This window comes from Podarcis pityusensis (genome assembly GCF_964106645.2).
Source record: "Podarcis pityusensis genome assembly, chromosome: 12".
Taxonomy (NCBI): Eukaryota; Metazoa; Chordata; class Lepidosauria; order Squamata; family Lacertidae; genus Podarcis; species Podarcis pityusensis.
The window spans coordinates 58860051-58876505 of NC_138037.1; the positions used below are offsets into that span (position 1 = coordinate 58860051).

At 44.9% G+C, this 16455-nt stretch overlaps 1 protein-coding gene across 3 annotated transcripts in view; it reads left to right on the forward strand.

Moving 5' to 3' along the window:
- CUL1 (cullin 1) overlaps positions 1-16455 on the forward strand; it is a 47565-nt gene that overhangs the window by 14115 nt on the left and 16995 nt on the right. For all 3 annotated transcript variants that reach the window (XM_080975829.1, XM_080975830.1, XM_080975831.1), the window contains 5 exons: positions 3757-3931; positions 5695-5862; positions 6829-6879; positions 8301-8391; positions 15181-15344. In XM_080975829.1, coding sequence (XP_080831955.1) covers positions 3757-3931; positions 5695-5862; positions 6829-6879; positions 8301-8391; positions 15181-15344 — 649 coding nt within the window. The remainder of the gene's footprint in view (positions 1-3756; positions 3932-5694; positions 5863-6828; positions 6880-8300; positions 8392-15180; positions 15345-16455) is intronic.

Genomic DNA, 16455 nt, shown 5'->3' on the forward strand with positions numbered 1-16455 from the left:
TGATACTAGGATTGTTTTGTTTTTAAATCAGTCCTTGTGACATTAGCTGAGGCAGAACAGATGGCAGAAGACTGTAAACATCAGTTGCACAAGTAATTGATTTGGATATTTAATATAGAAATTTTTATAAGAGCAGTATTCTGATAGATTACTTGGAAGTAAATTTTGTACATTCTATTTACATGGTTACACTAGAAGATAGGGAGAAGCTGACAGTCTTGGAGCAACTTCCCAGCTATCATTTTCCAGTTTCTGTCTTAAGCATGTTAGCATTTAGATAGAAAATGCCTTGAGCAGCTTTTGTGTGAATGGTGCATGTAAAGTTATAATGGATTGGCTGATTTGCTTGCTACTTTTTATGCAGCTTCTAGGTGATTTCCTACATGCTTAATCTTTTTGTATTTTCCTTACTGGGTAGCTGGCTAACTGAAAACCACTTATCAGGTTATTTACATATTAATTCTTCAATCCGTGGTTTTGTTCACATGGCAGGCATGGCAAAAATTAGCTTGATGTTGGTTACAGTAGGAATGATTGTTGAGTAGAGTGGGATTGTTGTATAGCGATGATTTTGAACTACAGAACTAGTTCAGTGTGATCAAAGGGTCTCTTAGACTTGTTCACCTGTCCTCCATGCCAAATGACTACAGTCTGTTGTCAGAATTACAGCGTCTTTCCATAAGAGCGAATTAAATATTTGGGGGAAAGTATATTGAAACTTTCTCTGATCTTCTGTTTCCATTTATATTTAAGCCCTTTGCCATAGTGGTGTGGGTAGGGTTTGGAAGAAACAAAGTCTATTTTTGAGTCCCAGCGACACTTTCCCCTGAATTAGGTCACATCTCTTGAACATTCATTGGCTCTGAACTTACGTGGAGGAATGATGGCGGACTATGACGACTGCTGGTGCTCCCATTGGTACAAATAGTTAATGCAGTGATTTAAAAGTAATCATGGTATAAATATTGGTTACTAAACTCCATTTTGAAATAAGGGAGGTCAGGGATCAACTTCATCACACCAGAGACAAGACGTTTTCAGGGATGGAAGAACATCTTGAGTGAGGAACTTTCATTGGGCCCACACATGGCATAATTCAGGGCACCAGGTCAGCAAAACCACATTCTTTTGATTATTTCAAGACTGGAATTAAGCACAACTTGGATTTTCTATCTGCCACTTGATTGGTACGCAGAAAGCAAACAGACTGCTGGAGGGTGAAAAAGTACTAATCAGCAGGCTAAGGAGCAGGCTCAAAGGCTTATTTTAGTTACTAGTGATTACAAAAGATGATAACAGATGAGAAATTGGTATAAAATCTTTATATTACCTGTGATTCTCTGGTTGGGGTGGTATTGATTGCAAAAGTGAAGCTGCAGCTAATCAGTGGGGAATGGAATGCTGGCTTGAAGAGACAGGCCCAAATTTCTAGAAGCAGAGACTGCCAAGGGGGAGATGAACAGCACCCAGTATGGCAAAGATACTGATGAATGCTTCATCGATTGTTGGTTTCATATGTTAGATGAACAGCTGATAGAACTCGAGAGATGTGCAGAATGGTAAATGCACTTCCAGCAGAGAAACAGCGGGTTAAAGAATGCACAGGACCTGTGGGAAAAGATCTTGACCTAGGTCTGCCTGAACTTGAGAAGACAAAGGCAAGGTGGGTAACAGCAGGCGTTGAAACTGAGTGGATACCCATAGAGCTCTTCAGGACTGAAGCAGACACAGAATGCTGTTGGGATGCTGGAAGAGATGAATGGAATCGGAGACACTAAGAAACAATGAGATTCATAGAATCATAGAGTTGGAAGGGACCACAAGGGCCATCGAGTCCAACCCCCTGCCAAGCAAGATTGCAGAGACAGAGCTGGGGGGGGGGGGGGGCTTGTGTACAAGCTGAAGTGAAGAAGAAAAAGCCTCCGAACTCTTTGTGAATGAAAAAAATGGGGTGTGTGTGACTTTTATTATCTAAGATGGAGAAGAATGGCCAACAGGAAATGGGGCTGGAATACATGGATTTGGATAAAAGTTAATGATGACTCAAGAAGTAAATAATTAGGGACTCTTATATTGTTTAGATTGGTTGGAACCCGTGGAAGGAAATTCCTCCTATTGGATCAGAGAAGGATTATCTTTGATATTTAATAATAACAAGAAGAGCCTCTCTGGACTTTTTGGGTGGAAAAAGGAATGAATGATCTTGAGGTGTCTGGGGCTGAAATTAGGAGAACACTGAGTAGCAGAGTGAGAAACAGCTGGATATTATCTTGAAACACAGCTAGATGTTATTTTGGAGTGCGCGTTTTGAAAATTTTGAATCATCTTCAAACTCAAAACTGACAGATGGAGAATCGGAAGACCTTCACATAGAGGAGGGAGAAATGTTGTTTTCTGCTGCTCCAGAGAAGCGGACACAGAGCAATGGATCCAAACTACAAGAAAGAAGATTCCACCTCAACATTAGGAAGAACTTCCTGACAGTAAGAGCTGTTCGACAGTGGAATTTGCTGCCAAGGAGTGTGGTGGAGTCTCCTTCTTTGGAGGTCTTTAAGCAGAGGCTTGACAACCATATGTCAGGAGTGCTCTGATGGTGTTTCCTGCTTGGCAGGGGGTTGGACTCGATGGCCCTTGTGGTCTCTTCCAACTCTATGATTCTATGATTCTTTATAATTATTTTTCCTTTTCATTAACTCTATATGTTCCGTGAAGGGTGATGATGAAAAGCCTACATGAGAGGCAGGGTATAGAGGATCTCCCACGGTGGGAGGCTGTGGGAAGAGGGGAAGCGCCCGGGGGGAGCTGGGAGGGCTTTACCTACCTTTGTGTGGATTAAGAGTAAAGATATAACCTTGATAGAGGGTTTTGTATTTTACTTTCTTCACACACACACAAAATGTAACCTGCCTCAGTAGAATCCTGGGAACTGTGGTTTGTTAAGGGTGCTGGGAACTGTAGTTCTGGCAGATGTAAACTGCAGTTTCCAAGATTCTTTGGGAAAGCCATGTGCTTTAAATATGTTGTAAATGTATTGTATGACTAGGACCCTATATCCAAAGAGGACATATAATGTTCTCTTAATTGAGAGTAAAAATGGCATTGGCTGTTACAGCTAGTTCTTTCCCCCACCTTCAGCAATGTTGTTTTGCTGTCCCATGTTTTACTTTCCTTGGGTTTTCTGTTAGTTCTGTTGGCTTCTGTTTAGGTAAACGTATTCACTGACTCTTCTCAGTACATGTAAATTTATTGTTTCTTCTAAGATAAATTAAAGTTGGTCAACAAAGCTGAGACTGTGTTCAAATCCATAGTATGTAGAGAACTGTCTTTGTGATTCGGAACTGGAAGGTAACTTATCATTGCTGTAGTTAAAAGCAAAAGTAATTATCCTCAACGGATGCTCATTTTATTTCCTTCTCCAAAAAAGAAGGTAAGGCAGGTTTTCCATACATCCTGTTTCCATAGCTCTCTTGCTGTTAGAAAACATGCCCCAACCAACCAATCTAAGTCTGCCATACTGAAACCTTCTAAAAGTACGCCGTTGTATGAATCGGGACATCCACCTCTGCCCTGAACCTTCTTCAGCTCTTCTGGCATATAGGGATAGTCCTGACTTACCTTTGTATATGACTATTTTCAAGATTTAAAAGATAACGTAGGTGAACCATTTTGAATATTTAAAAGTATTAATTTCACACTCGTTTGTTAATTGATTATAGCATGTAGTCTACACTGCATATTCCTTAACTATTCTACCAGTCATGTTTATAACTACTGTACTAGTGTCCATCAGTCTAATCAAGCACGAGGGGCTGGTGTGCCGACTTCTAAGTCTAAAAAAGGCCAAACACCTGGAGGAGCTCAGTTTGTTGGCTTGGAACTGTACAAGCGGCTTAAAGAATTTCTGAAGAATTACTTGACAAATCTTCTTAAGGTAAGACAGTAATTGTATCAGCTCAAAAGCTAAGGATTTAAGGTAGTGCACAAGTTGCCTTTAAACTTCTGTGGAGCATTTTGCTGTCACTTTTAAAATACATGTACAGTGGACACTCGGGTTGCGAACGTGATCCGTGCGGGAAGCACAATCGCAACCCGCAGCGCCACGTGTGCGCATGCGTGGGTCGCAATTCGGCGCTTCTGCACATGCACAAAGCGCCGAAACCTGGAAGTAACCAGTTCTGGTACACCAGTTTCTTTGGGTTTCTGCCTCATACTGTGGCCCTTTTGGATGTAATATTGAGCCATACTTTAGCACTTCAAACACTGGCAGCTGGAAGTGTAGACCTTGTACACTTCACTCTTAGATGTGGCCATGAGGAAGATAAGCTGCAATAATAATAATAATAATAATAATAATAATAATAATAATAATATTTTATTTGTATCCTGCCCTCCCCAGCCGAGGCTGGGCTCAGAACAGCTAGCATCATAAAAACAACACAATATGCATAAAAACAGACATCAATTAATTAAAATACATCTTAAAAGTTATTCAGACAAGTTAAAATCTGGGCAGGTGGCAATTATCAGGTTGGAATTGAGAGTGGTTAATACTTGCTAGGATTAACTGTTTCCACTGATCATAAAAGGACCTGTGAATGGGTTGGGGGCCTCCTTTGGGCTTGTTTTATACAAAGGAAAGTAAGTCAAACTGCATCCTAGCTCTGTCTTGCAGGCCCTGCAGAAAGATGTCAAATCCCACAGGGCCCTGGTCTCTTGTGGGAGAGCGTTCCACCAGGCTGGGGCCACGGCTGAAAAGGCCCTGGCTCTAGTCGAGGCCAGTCTAATTTCCCTGGGGCCCGGGATCTTCAAGGTGGTGTTGTTAGCAGACCGTAAGGTCCTCTGTGGGGCATACCAGAAGAAGGCTTTTGCTTCCTTCTTAGCTTATTCAGAGTTCCCCCAATTTGGATGTAATGAGAAACTCTCAATTGGTTTTAAGAGCAGGTGCCTTGTTCTGCTACTGCTTGGGCCCATAACAATCATGGTTTGGCATAACACCTGCTCTGGGCCTGCCAGTCTCTGGAATCTCAGATTCTGAATTACAGTGCTTGGCGCCTCTCATTAGTTCATAGACTGCTCTGAAACATAGTATTCAGCAATAGGATTAAATAGGTGCAGGTTGATCCCACCAAACATTTTTTCAAATGCTTGTCTGTTCTTCACAGACCTGTTCCCAGCAAGCTTTTGTCATTCCAGTTGGAATAGAATTAAAGAGGCACTTTCCTAAAGATTATTTAAATTGAACTATGGTTGTCCTGCTCAGGTACAGAAGTATTAAGATGTCTGTTGTCTCTCATAAAATTGGTGCTACCTTTCTGCCCAGTGGTTGCATTCCCAGTGTCAATTTGGAGTAAGCCCTCTGGGGTTAAAAGAAATGCTTAACGCAGGGAGTGGGGCTTAAGTACATAAATAATATGGCAACAGTTGCAGAAACATCTCTGGCTATCTGAGATGATGGAGAGCTGTAACCAGTTTTCCAAAATGATGAAAACTGAAGAAATTCTATAAGCCTATGACTTTGCAGGAAGCAAAGATGGACATGGTCTCATGCCTTAGAAAACGTGTCTCCTTGGGATCCAAATCACTGTGAGAAGCAATCAAGGATTGCTAAGGCTCCCACTGTACTCTGACCTCGGGCATATCACAGACGTCCTGCTTGTGTCTGGCATTACCCCCCCCCCCCAATTTCTCTTTCAGGATGGCGAAGACTTGATGGATGAAAGTGTGTTGAAATTCTACACTCAACAGTGGGAGGATTATAGGTTTTCAAGCAAAGTGCTGAATGGGATTTGTGCCTACCTCAATCGACACTGGGTTCGTCGTGAGTGCGATGAAGGCCGCAAGGGAATATATGAAATCTATTCAGTAAGTATTCCTAGAAGGTGGTAACTTTCAATGGAAAAGTATTTGTGGGATGTCTTGTTTGTTTTTAAATGGGTAGACACAAGAGCTTTGTGTAGCTTTGTTTCTACTGCGGCATCACAAAATGTTCATAGCAAGTTTTTTTTTATTATGAATGCTCTACTGCTATGAAACATGAGCCATTAGCCTGTGGCAATCCACAAGTTGTTGGACTCATCCCTGATCATTGGCCATTCTGGCTTGGACTGATAGGGCTGGAGTTCAGCAACTCCTGGAGGGTCACACTTCTGCTATAAAATAGAACATGCACTACTGGCGTGAGAGGGCCAGTTATGTTCCTTGTCTTCTGGATCTCTCAGTGGCTGCATTTGAACATCATCGGGACCTGCTGTTGAATCTCTGGGTAATTTGCAGAGTTTCTGAATCTTGGCCATTCACTGATATGTGGCAGTAAAAGAGTCTTGTACTCTCTCAGAGAATAATAAATGCATTATGGCATAAGTTTTGTGCATGAAGTGCCTCCGAAATTAGGCTGGAGAAACAGAAAGCTTAAGGGAAAGACCACAATTGGTTTTTTCTGTGAAAGTGTAATTCACTGAAAACAAATTCCTGGACATTTTAGTAAGCATACATAGGATTGTACTACAAACTTATGCTCATTCCCTTTTCCTTCTCCTGCAGTTCACTATTTTGCACCTGATTGTAGGTGATAGAACATCGGGTTCTAATTAAAAACAAAGAAACCCCACATTCCAGCAAGCCTGCAGTCTGTCCAGTCTTGCCCTAAGGCAGAGGTGTTGCTCAGTAAGTCCACTTAGCAGGCAGCCTCCATGCAGTTTTACAGGGCTTGGGAATCCCTTGAAAGACAATGTTCATTAGAAAATGTTTATTGAAAGAAGAAAGTTCTGAAAAGCACAGTGTGTTTGTGCTGTAGACCACAAACTTCTATTTTCTTCTGTTAAATCCTAGCTTGCCCTTGTCACCTGGAGAGACTGTTTGTTCAGGCCATTAAATAAGCAGGTATGTATTTGCAGTGATTCCTGTATTTTCTTATAAGGTTTGCCTTAATTATTTATAGGACTAATGAATTATTTATAGGACTAAAAGTATAAATATATATCCATATTCTTTAAGTAAAAGTTATAACCTGTCAAATAAGTCAGTATCCTGCCCAGAAAAGACATACTGTATTTTTTGCTCTGTAAAACGCACTTTTCCCCTCCTAAAAAGTAAGGGGAAATACATGTGCGTCTTATGGAGCGAATGCAGGCTGCGAGGCTATCCCAGAAGCCAGAACAGTGAAAGGGAGTGCTGTGTAGCACTCCCTCTCGCTGTTCTAGCTTCTGCCTTAGCGGGGAGCCTTCATCCCGCTCCCCTGTGGAGGCTTTGCGGGCTATCCCAGAAGCCAGAACAGCAAGAGGGAGCGCTGCGCAGCTCTCATTTAAATCTTTAATAAAAAAAAAAATTGGTCTGCTGAAAAGTAGTTTATCTTTATGCATATAGTTAATAGCTGCCTTAAACAGTAGTTAATCACATTTGATTGTACATAAGTATTCTGTGTTATTAATAGCATACAGTACAGTGGTACCTCGGGTTACGTACGCTTCAGGTTAAAGACTCCGCTAACCCAGAAATAGTGCTTCAGGTTAAGAACTTTGCTTCAGGATGAGAACAGAAATTGTGCTCCGGCGGCGTGGCAGCAGCAGGAGGCCCCATTAGCTAAAGTGGTGCTTCAGGTTAGGAACAGTTTCATGTTAAGTACGGACCTCTGGAACAAATTAAGTACTTAACTAGAGGTACCACTGTAATGTTATATAAGTTCAAAGTTCTAACTATAATGTTTTAAAAACAAAACAAATATGTTTTATACCAGAGGCACCTTGATAGCTCCTGATAACAGCATACTTTGGAAATGCATTTTTAATCATTTTACTTTTCAGTCCTTATATCCCTATAGGAAACTGTAAGAATGAAAGGGCTGAAATGGGTCAACCTGGGAAGGGGGCATTGCCATGGAACTGGTCTCCCCGAAGCCCCACCACTGTTTTCAGGGGAGTAGAGGTTGGTGTAGAGGTGGGAGACCAGATTGACCCCACTGCTGTGCTTGCACCACACTGGACCTTCCCCATCTCCCAGTAAGCCCCGTAAGCATGGCTGATGGGAGGCCAGTGTTTGGTGATGTCCTTCCCCAGCAGCCACTTGAGTCACGTGCCATCTACCTGGAGGCAGAATGCTTCTGAAGACTGGATAGTTACACATGATTCAAGAGAGCTAAACATGCTCCAGAGGAAAACAATTAAGATGAAAATAATTAATATTCACCTTTGATTTTGAACTATAAGGATTTTTTGGGTGACCCTAAGCTTTCAAATGTATGCATTGGTGCTTTGTGTAATTGGTTTAAATAACTAGTTTGTCTTCCCTTTATTTCCTTTTTTAAGGTAACAAATGCTGTGCTGAAGCTGATTGAAAAGGAAAGAAATGGTGAAACAATCAATACAAGACTGATCAGTGGAGTTGTGCAGTCTTATGGTAAAATATTTTTTATTGCTAACTTCTCCATGCCAGACCTGTACAACTCCCAACTATTTGCAACCCTGTGGACGAATTTGAAATCTCCCTTATTTACAGTCCTTTTCCCACCCCATGCCTGGTGTGTTGTAGAGTTAGCAGAATATCAGCTGCTTCAGCTAATCAGTTAAGTTGCATAGCCTCATGTTTAAGACTTGCAACAACAAACTGTATGACACAATCTGGGTCTAATGCCTGCTTCGTCATGAAGTTCAATATACCTGCCTACTCTCCGTGTGTAAATAGTTGGGAGAGTGAAAGCTTTATATGTTGCTTATATTGAATGCCCTTTTTATAATGCCCTTAGAAACAATTACATCCACCCATTGTTAAGATGGCAGAAGGGAAGAACATCTCTTACAAAGACCTGTTTTTTGTTGTCTGATATAGAGAGGTATTGTCAGGGAACTGCCATCGGAAGGAAGGGAAGTGAAAGGGCTCACACAGGTTGGGAGAGACTCAGCAGCTGAAGAGGGAACCAGTAGGGGGAGAGGAGCTGAGCTGAGGGAAAGGGAGCTGGAGGGATGGCTCAGAGACACTTCCAGCGAAAACAGTGGGGAGGTTTCAGGACCTCCTGTAGGGACACCCACTCCTCGCCGGAAACTGTCACGCAGAGAGTCCAGAAGACGTGTTTCCGTTAAGGAGCTTTTATGTTGGAAGCGATTCCGAAAGCAACCACTGTCGGAATCTGCCAGCGACTGACGGAGCCATGTTTAAGGGGCTCCGTTACAGACAGAGGTTTGCAAACTTGACCAAACTCTGAGGGACTAGGATTTTACACACAAGCAGCTCATCGTCCCATCACAGCATTCCGACAGTCTTCGTGAGCAGCTTGTGCAGGAGAAGGCATCATGAGCAACCCAGCCGGAACCGGAGAAGCAGGAGCTGGAGCGGGTCCAAGCCTGGAAGAAAGGTACCGGGTGTTGGAGGTCCAGCTAGCGCTGCAGACGGCGAGGCTTGAGGAGAGGAGGGCTCAGGATGCAGACAAAAAGGGGAAAGACACCCAGCTCGTCAGAAAGGTACCAGGATTGGTGCAGAAGTTTGGGGGGGAGCCCAAAGACTATCATGGCTTTCGGACAGAGATGCAATATGCCCTCAATCTGCAGTTTGATGAATTCCCTGACGAGGAATCACGAGTGGCTTTCGTGATTGGGCATCTTGAAAAGGGGGCGAGAGACTGGGTTAGACCCCTGATGGCAGCGAATAGTGACGTCCTAAAGGACACGATGAAGTTCTTTCGCGCCATGGATCTGATGTTTTCCAGCGATATTGAACAGGGAGTGGTCCGCAGACAGTTAATGGCTTGCAAACAGGGGAGCCGATCTGTCCGTGAGTACTGGACTGAGTTCACCATGTTGATCCATAAATTGGGGTGGGATCTATCGGCGGAACCCATTCAAATGCTCTTTGAAGAAGGGCTTTCTTCGGCTGTGAAAGACGAACTTTCCCGGGCGCCCAGGGCGGAGTCTATGGACCAGCTGACCAAATCAGCGCTGACCATAGGAGCGCGCCAGGAGGCGAGAGCATTGGAGAGGCGGGAAGGGAAGGGGGAACGTTGGAAGGAGTTCCGCATTCCAGACATTCCAGAGCCAACTTTCCCGCCGGCAGAGCCGATGGAAATCGGAACAGCGCGCGCGCGCGCAGTTTCAAAGCCCAGTGAGGGGGGAAAGAAGGAGGGAAAAGGCGCCCGGAAATGCTATCTCTGCCAACAGCCAGGTCACTTTGCCAGAGTCTGCCCCCAGAGGAAGGAATGGCAAGGGATGGTAGGAGCTGTGGAGGGAAGAGAGGAAGAAATACCGAAGCAAGTAAAAGCCAACGCCTGGCTGCCACCGTCGGGGCACAGCAGCCAGGCCAAAGAGCAGTGAAAGTGCCCACGCCAGAACCTCCTAAACCCGCCCTAGTGATAGAAGTGGCGCTAGAGCTGCCAAACGGACACCCTCTAAAGATAAAGGCGCTGTTGGACTCAGGCAGCTCCTGCAATTTCATGAGCAAAGAGTTTGCAGCTGAACACCAGATACAGACGATCCCTTTAAGCAACCCCCTGCAGGTGACCACGATCGATGGCAGGGAGCTGTTGGGAGGAGAAGTCAGCTTGCAGACCGTCCCAATGATAATGAAGGTGGCAAGGCACACCGAACTGATAGCGTTTAATGTGGCCACCTTGGGAGGAGCTCCCATTATATTGGGGATGAGCTGGCTAGCGTTACATGATCCGCTGGTGGGCTGGCATCAGAGAGTGGTTTCTTTTGGTTCAGCACATTGCTTAGAACACTGCAAAGAGGGAAAGGGTTTGGCAGGGGCCCAAGCCACCCTAGCAGGGACTGAAGTAACGGAGAACGTGAAGGTACCACGACAATACGCAGATCTCCGCGACGTCTTCAGCGAAAGGGAAGCTGACCAACTACCCCCGCATAGACCCTTTGACTGTCAAATCAATTTACTCCCTGGGGCACAGCTCCCTGTAGGCAAGCTGTACGCCATGTCAGACAGAGAGATGCAGGAGCTAAGAGAGTTCATTGACAAGAACCTGAAGAGAGGGTTCATCAGAGAGTCCAGGGCGGTGGGGGGCAGCCCAGTGTTTTTTGTGGATAAAAAAAACACGAACAAGCCGAGGCTTGTGTGTGACTTCAGGGCCTTAAATGCAGTGTCAGAACCAGTGGCTTTCCCTATGCCCAGGATTGACGACATTTTGACAAGGGTCAGGAAGGGAAAGATTTTTACTAAACTGGACCTAAGGGGGGCGTACAACCTGATACGAATAAGGAAGGGGGATGAATGGAAAACCACCATGTTCACCCCTTTGGGGGCATTTGAATATTTAGTTATGCCCTTCGGCCTACAAGGAGGCTCCGCGTGCTTTCAATCGTTTATGAACCATGTCCTGGGGCCTTTGCTTTACAAGAATTGTGTGGCCTTCTTAGACGACGTGTTGGTGTATTCTGAGAATGAGGAGCAGCATGTGAGAGACGTCAGAGAAGTGTTGAGCAGGCTGCAAGCCAACCAGCTGTGGGTGAAACTGGAGAAGTGTCAGTTTCATACCAAGGAGGTGGAATTCCTGGGGTATCGCCTGTCAGACAAGGGATTGGCCATGGATCCCGGCAAGGTCCAGGCGGTGCTGGAATGGAAAACACCCAAAACAAGGAAGGATGTGCAGAGGTTCCTAGGATTTGGGAACTTCTATCGTAAGTTCATCCGAAACTTTGCCCACCTGACGGCGCCCATTACGGACTGTCTCAGCAGTAAGAAGAAGTTCGTTTGGACTGAGGAGGCGGAGCGAGCATTTGAGGAACTAAAAAGGGCCTTCGCCTCGGAACAACAACTCCTGCATGTGGATTTACAAAAACCGATGAGAGTGGAAACTGACGCATCAGACAGAGCTATTGGGGCGGTGCTTCTGCAGCCAGGGAAGGAGGAGTCAGAGTGGAGACCGTGTGCCTTTTTTTCGCGAAAGCTGAACAAATCCGAGAGGAACTACACGGTGTATGACCGAGAACTACTAGCCATTCATGAGGCGTTCCGGAGATGGAGGCACCTGCTAATTGGCGCACAACATAAGGTGCAAGTGTGCACTGACCACAAGAACCTAGAGTATTGGAGGACGGCACGAGTGCTCAACCAACGGCAAGTGAGATGGGCCCAGGAGTTCTCCAAATTTAACTTTGAGATTTGTTACGTGCCAGGCCCAGAGAACATTAGGGCGGACGCTCTCTCACGCAAACCTGAATATTTGGAGGGGGAGGGAGCACCCGAAGAGAGACATGTCATTCCAGAGGACCGCTGGGTGTGTGGGGCGGCATTGGTGGGACAAAGAGAACTGGTAGAGGAAACAGAGAATGATGAATACGCCCAGAATAAGCTCAGAGGTCTTAGGGGTGAGGGAGAGGAACCAGGGGGTTTCGAGGAAAGAAATGGAGCTTTGTATTACAAAGGGGCACTGTATATCCCTGAAGGAGACTTAAGGGGGAGGGTACTCAAGCAGTTGCACGACAGCCCCACGGCGGGGCATTTTGGACAACACAAAACCATGTGGTTGGTCACCAGGGAATTTTGGTGGCCTAAGGTGAAGGAAGAATACAAGAGGCAGGCAGACAAGAACCGAAGGGAAGGTGAAACCATAAGGGTGGGAGATAGGGTGTGGCTGTCAACCCAAGGGTTGCCGTTCAAAGGAGGTTGTAAGAAATTAAGACCCAGGAGATTGGGTCCCTTTGAGGTCATTCAACAGGTCAACCCAGTGGCTTTCAGGCTCCGGTTACCCAACCACATGAAACTGCACCCAGTATTTCACAGGTCGTTACTGTCACCGTATGAGGGGGGACGAGAAGGGATGGCCACTCGGGGACCGGTCATAGAAGAAAGGGAATGCAGCAGCCATGTGGCAGAAATCCTCGACGCCAGATGGAAGGGGGATCAGGTGGAGTATTTGGTAGCGTGGGAAGGAGAACCGGAGTCAGAAAACACTTGGGTAATGGCAGAAGATATCAATGACGAGGTATTGATAGAAACGTTCCATCAAAGGTTCCCAAGGAAACCTCAGCCTGTGGAGAGGTTCCGGAGGGAATACTTTGGGACCACCGATGAGGAGGAGGAGTTGGAAGGATTCTCGGAATCGGAAGGGGAAGGGGAGATGGACTCTGAGGAGGAGGAGTACTTCGAGACCAGGAACCGCAACAGGTGGAGAGAAGTGTTCGGGACATCGGAAGATGAAGGAAGTTCATTCCGGGGTTTTGCCTCCTCACCGCCCGTAGAGGAGGGGGCGAGAGGGGATGAAGGGGGCCCTGGAGGGGAGGTGGATGTCAGGGAACTGCCATCGGAAGGAAGGGAAGTGAAAGGGCTCACACAGGTTGGGAGAGACTCAGCAGCTGAAGAGGGAACCAGTAGGGGGAGAGGAGCTGAGCTGAGGGAAAGGGAGCTGGAGGGATGGCTCAGAGACACTTCCAGCGAAAACAGTGGGGAGGTTTCAGGACCTCCTGTAGGGACACCCACTCCTCGCCGGAAACTGTCACGCAGAGAGTCCAGAAGACGTGTTTCCGTTAAGGAGCTTTTATGTTGGAAGCGATTCCGAAAGCAACCACTGTCGGAATCTGCCAGCGACTGACGGAGCCATGTTTAAGGGGCTCCGTTACAGACAGAGGTTTGCAAACTTGACCAAACTCTGAGGGACTAGGATTTTACACACAAGCAGCTCATCGTCCCATCACAGGTATATATCCTTTAGAACATCCAGATTTCTTGCCAAGACTTTACAGATTCGTGTAATAAAACTTAAAGGGGGGATGGGAAATGATTTTTTGTGTAAAAGTCAGGGAGTAGAAATGTAAACCACTATTGTTAGCTGTATTCTTCTTATTTTTATGTGTGTAATGGCTGCTTGCTAAACACAGTACAGTGGTACCTTGGTTTAAGAACACCTTAGTTTAAGAACAACTTGGATTAAGAACGCTGCAAACCCAGAAGTAGGTGTTTTGGTTTGTGAACTTTGCCTTGGAAGCAGAACATGTTTTGCTTCCTGTTGAGTGTGTTCCATTTGTAAATTGAGTTAAATTTGTAAACCAAGGTACCACTGTAAATCACACAATGATCGATCAAAGAGTATAAAACAGCAGGGGAGAGAGGTAGGAATAGAGCAATAGAGAATTGAAGACTGAAGGAAGAAAAAGTCTGCAATCCTAACCCCACCAATTGGGGAGTAAGCACTGAATTCAGTAGTACGTCTGAGTAGACGTGGCTAGGATTGTGCTGAAAGAAGGAATTGGAGCAAAAGTTATGCACTTCTGCGCTAAGTCTTGTGGACACCTTCAACTATGATGTGGAAGACAGAGCTCGCTTCAGATGTAGAAGCAAGAGACTTGAGCACTATGAAGGTATGTGGCAGTGAAAAGCCTTTTCAGGAAGCCACTTTTGCCTAATAAACAATGTTGTTTTGGGGGAAAATATGTTGTGATGCAGCTGCCACAAATGAAAACTACTTTGTCTAAATGTTTCCTTTAAGGTTGCTGTCCTAGGGCGCTCCTATCTATGAGTAAATCTTTTTAATCTTGGTTGGGATTTTGCTCCAAGTCACAGATAGGGAACTTCAGTCTGTGGATCAAATGTAGCACTCCAGGCTTCTGCAGTTTGAAGGAGAAGTATGGGGGGTGGGGTGGGGTGGGGTTGGTAGGAGCTCACCTTACTCTGAGTTTTCAGACACTTCCTCTGCATTTCTTCTTCAAACCCTTGTGGGGGTTTAAACAGAAGCACAAGGGGGCATTTGAAAGCCTTGTGGTTTGCTTTGAAGTCCCAGTGTTGGGGGCTAGAAAGAGAAGCATCCCCTGACATCACTGTGTCAGGAGCTGGCAAGATTAAGATGTGGCTTCGTGGCCAGAAAAGGTTCACAATCCATGTTCTTGGGCTGCAGTTACTGAAATAATAGTTTTGTCTGCAGTTCTAACAGCTTGAATTTAAAAGAGAAAATATTTACCATTTTGAACTTTTAAAAAACACCTCTGCAAACAAAACAAAATTATTAGAATTTATAGCCATGGCGATATGCTATGCTGTGAGACTGGCTTGAACTGCAGAAGCGTGCAATCTTGTAATTTTATGTGCAGGTTCTTCATCCCACTTTCAGCATTCTTAGATAAAGTTGATGGAATCTTTCTGAATGGATTGATAATTTTGCAGTTCATTAGGCATAGGTACAAACATAGAACCTTTCCTATTCAGCAGAATAACTGTATGATTTATTTATTTGCTTTGTCCCTATGTTTCTAGTGGAGCTAGGTCTGAATGAAGATGATACTTTTGCTAAGGGCCCTACACTGACAGTGTATAAGGAGTCCTTTGAGTCTCAGTTTCTTGCTGACACAGAGAGGTTCTACACAAGAGAGAGCACTGAATTTTTGCAACAGAATCCAGTTACAGAATACATGAAAAAAGTAAGTGCACTTGCAGTACTTGCTGCCTAGATCTTGAAACTGCTTATGGAATTAGAAGTAATAGGATTGTTTTTGCATGGTAGAGGTTCGAGGGGTTACTTAGTTCTAGTCAAGCTGAATCCCTCACCTTCTTTTCATAATTCCTGTAGTTTAGGTTTTGTTTGTATAAAATCCCTCCTCTTCGTTTGTCAGCTGGTCTAACGTTAATATAGAATGTTCATATTCTAAGTTGGGGGTGCTTTCCAGTCTGGAGCTGGCGCTACAACCAGCTCCGAATCTTGCCTGATCCTGTCCAGCTCAGCCATGGGGGGCTTTCTGCCTGTCTGTTGTCAGGCGGAATGGCAAGCACTTTGCAGGTGGCAAGATGCCAGTGGATGCCAGAAGGCCTGCCTGATCCAACCTATGCCCCCCCCCCCAAAAAAAAAGTTGATACAAAGGAGGGTTGGATTGCTCTGTTAGCCATCTTTCTACTAAAACCTTTCTTTAAAAAAGAGCATCCTTCTGCTATTTTTCTGGCACTCTGACAAGAGCAGCTCACAGGCTCCTCTCTTGAGTTCTCACTTCAACCACAGTTTGGAGAAGATAAGAAATAACAGGAACCACCGCTGCTGTTCTTACCTTATCCATATCCCACTGCAAATGCAATAAATCTCTGCCCCTTCGCGCTGCCCATTTTGCACATGTCAGAGGGATTCAGGAAAAGGAAAGTGGTTTGTGGTAGAGGCTGACTGTCAGCCAAGCCAGTACTTGCATAACCCCTGATGATCCAAATAAGTGTATGGAGGTGACACATAACTCAACGGCACAGTTTGTGCTTTGTGGATTCTTAGGTTATCGGGTTCCCTAGCCATTATTTCAAACCCACACCCACCTGTTTTGTATTTATTCCTTTTTATATGCCACCTTGGGGTTCTTTTGGGATGAAGGGCAGCTTAGAAATATAATCGATAACAGCAATAATAATTCCTGAGATTTGTTGAAAACTGATTCCATTTCAACAGTATTGAGCTAGATAGATCAGTGATCTGAGTCTAAGGTAGGTCCATATACGTGCCACTGGGAAAGAGTTTGAAAACTTGTTCTTAATATGCTTCTTCAAATATGAATTCAT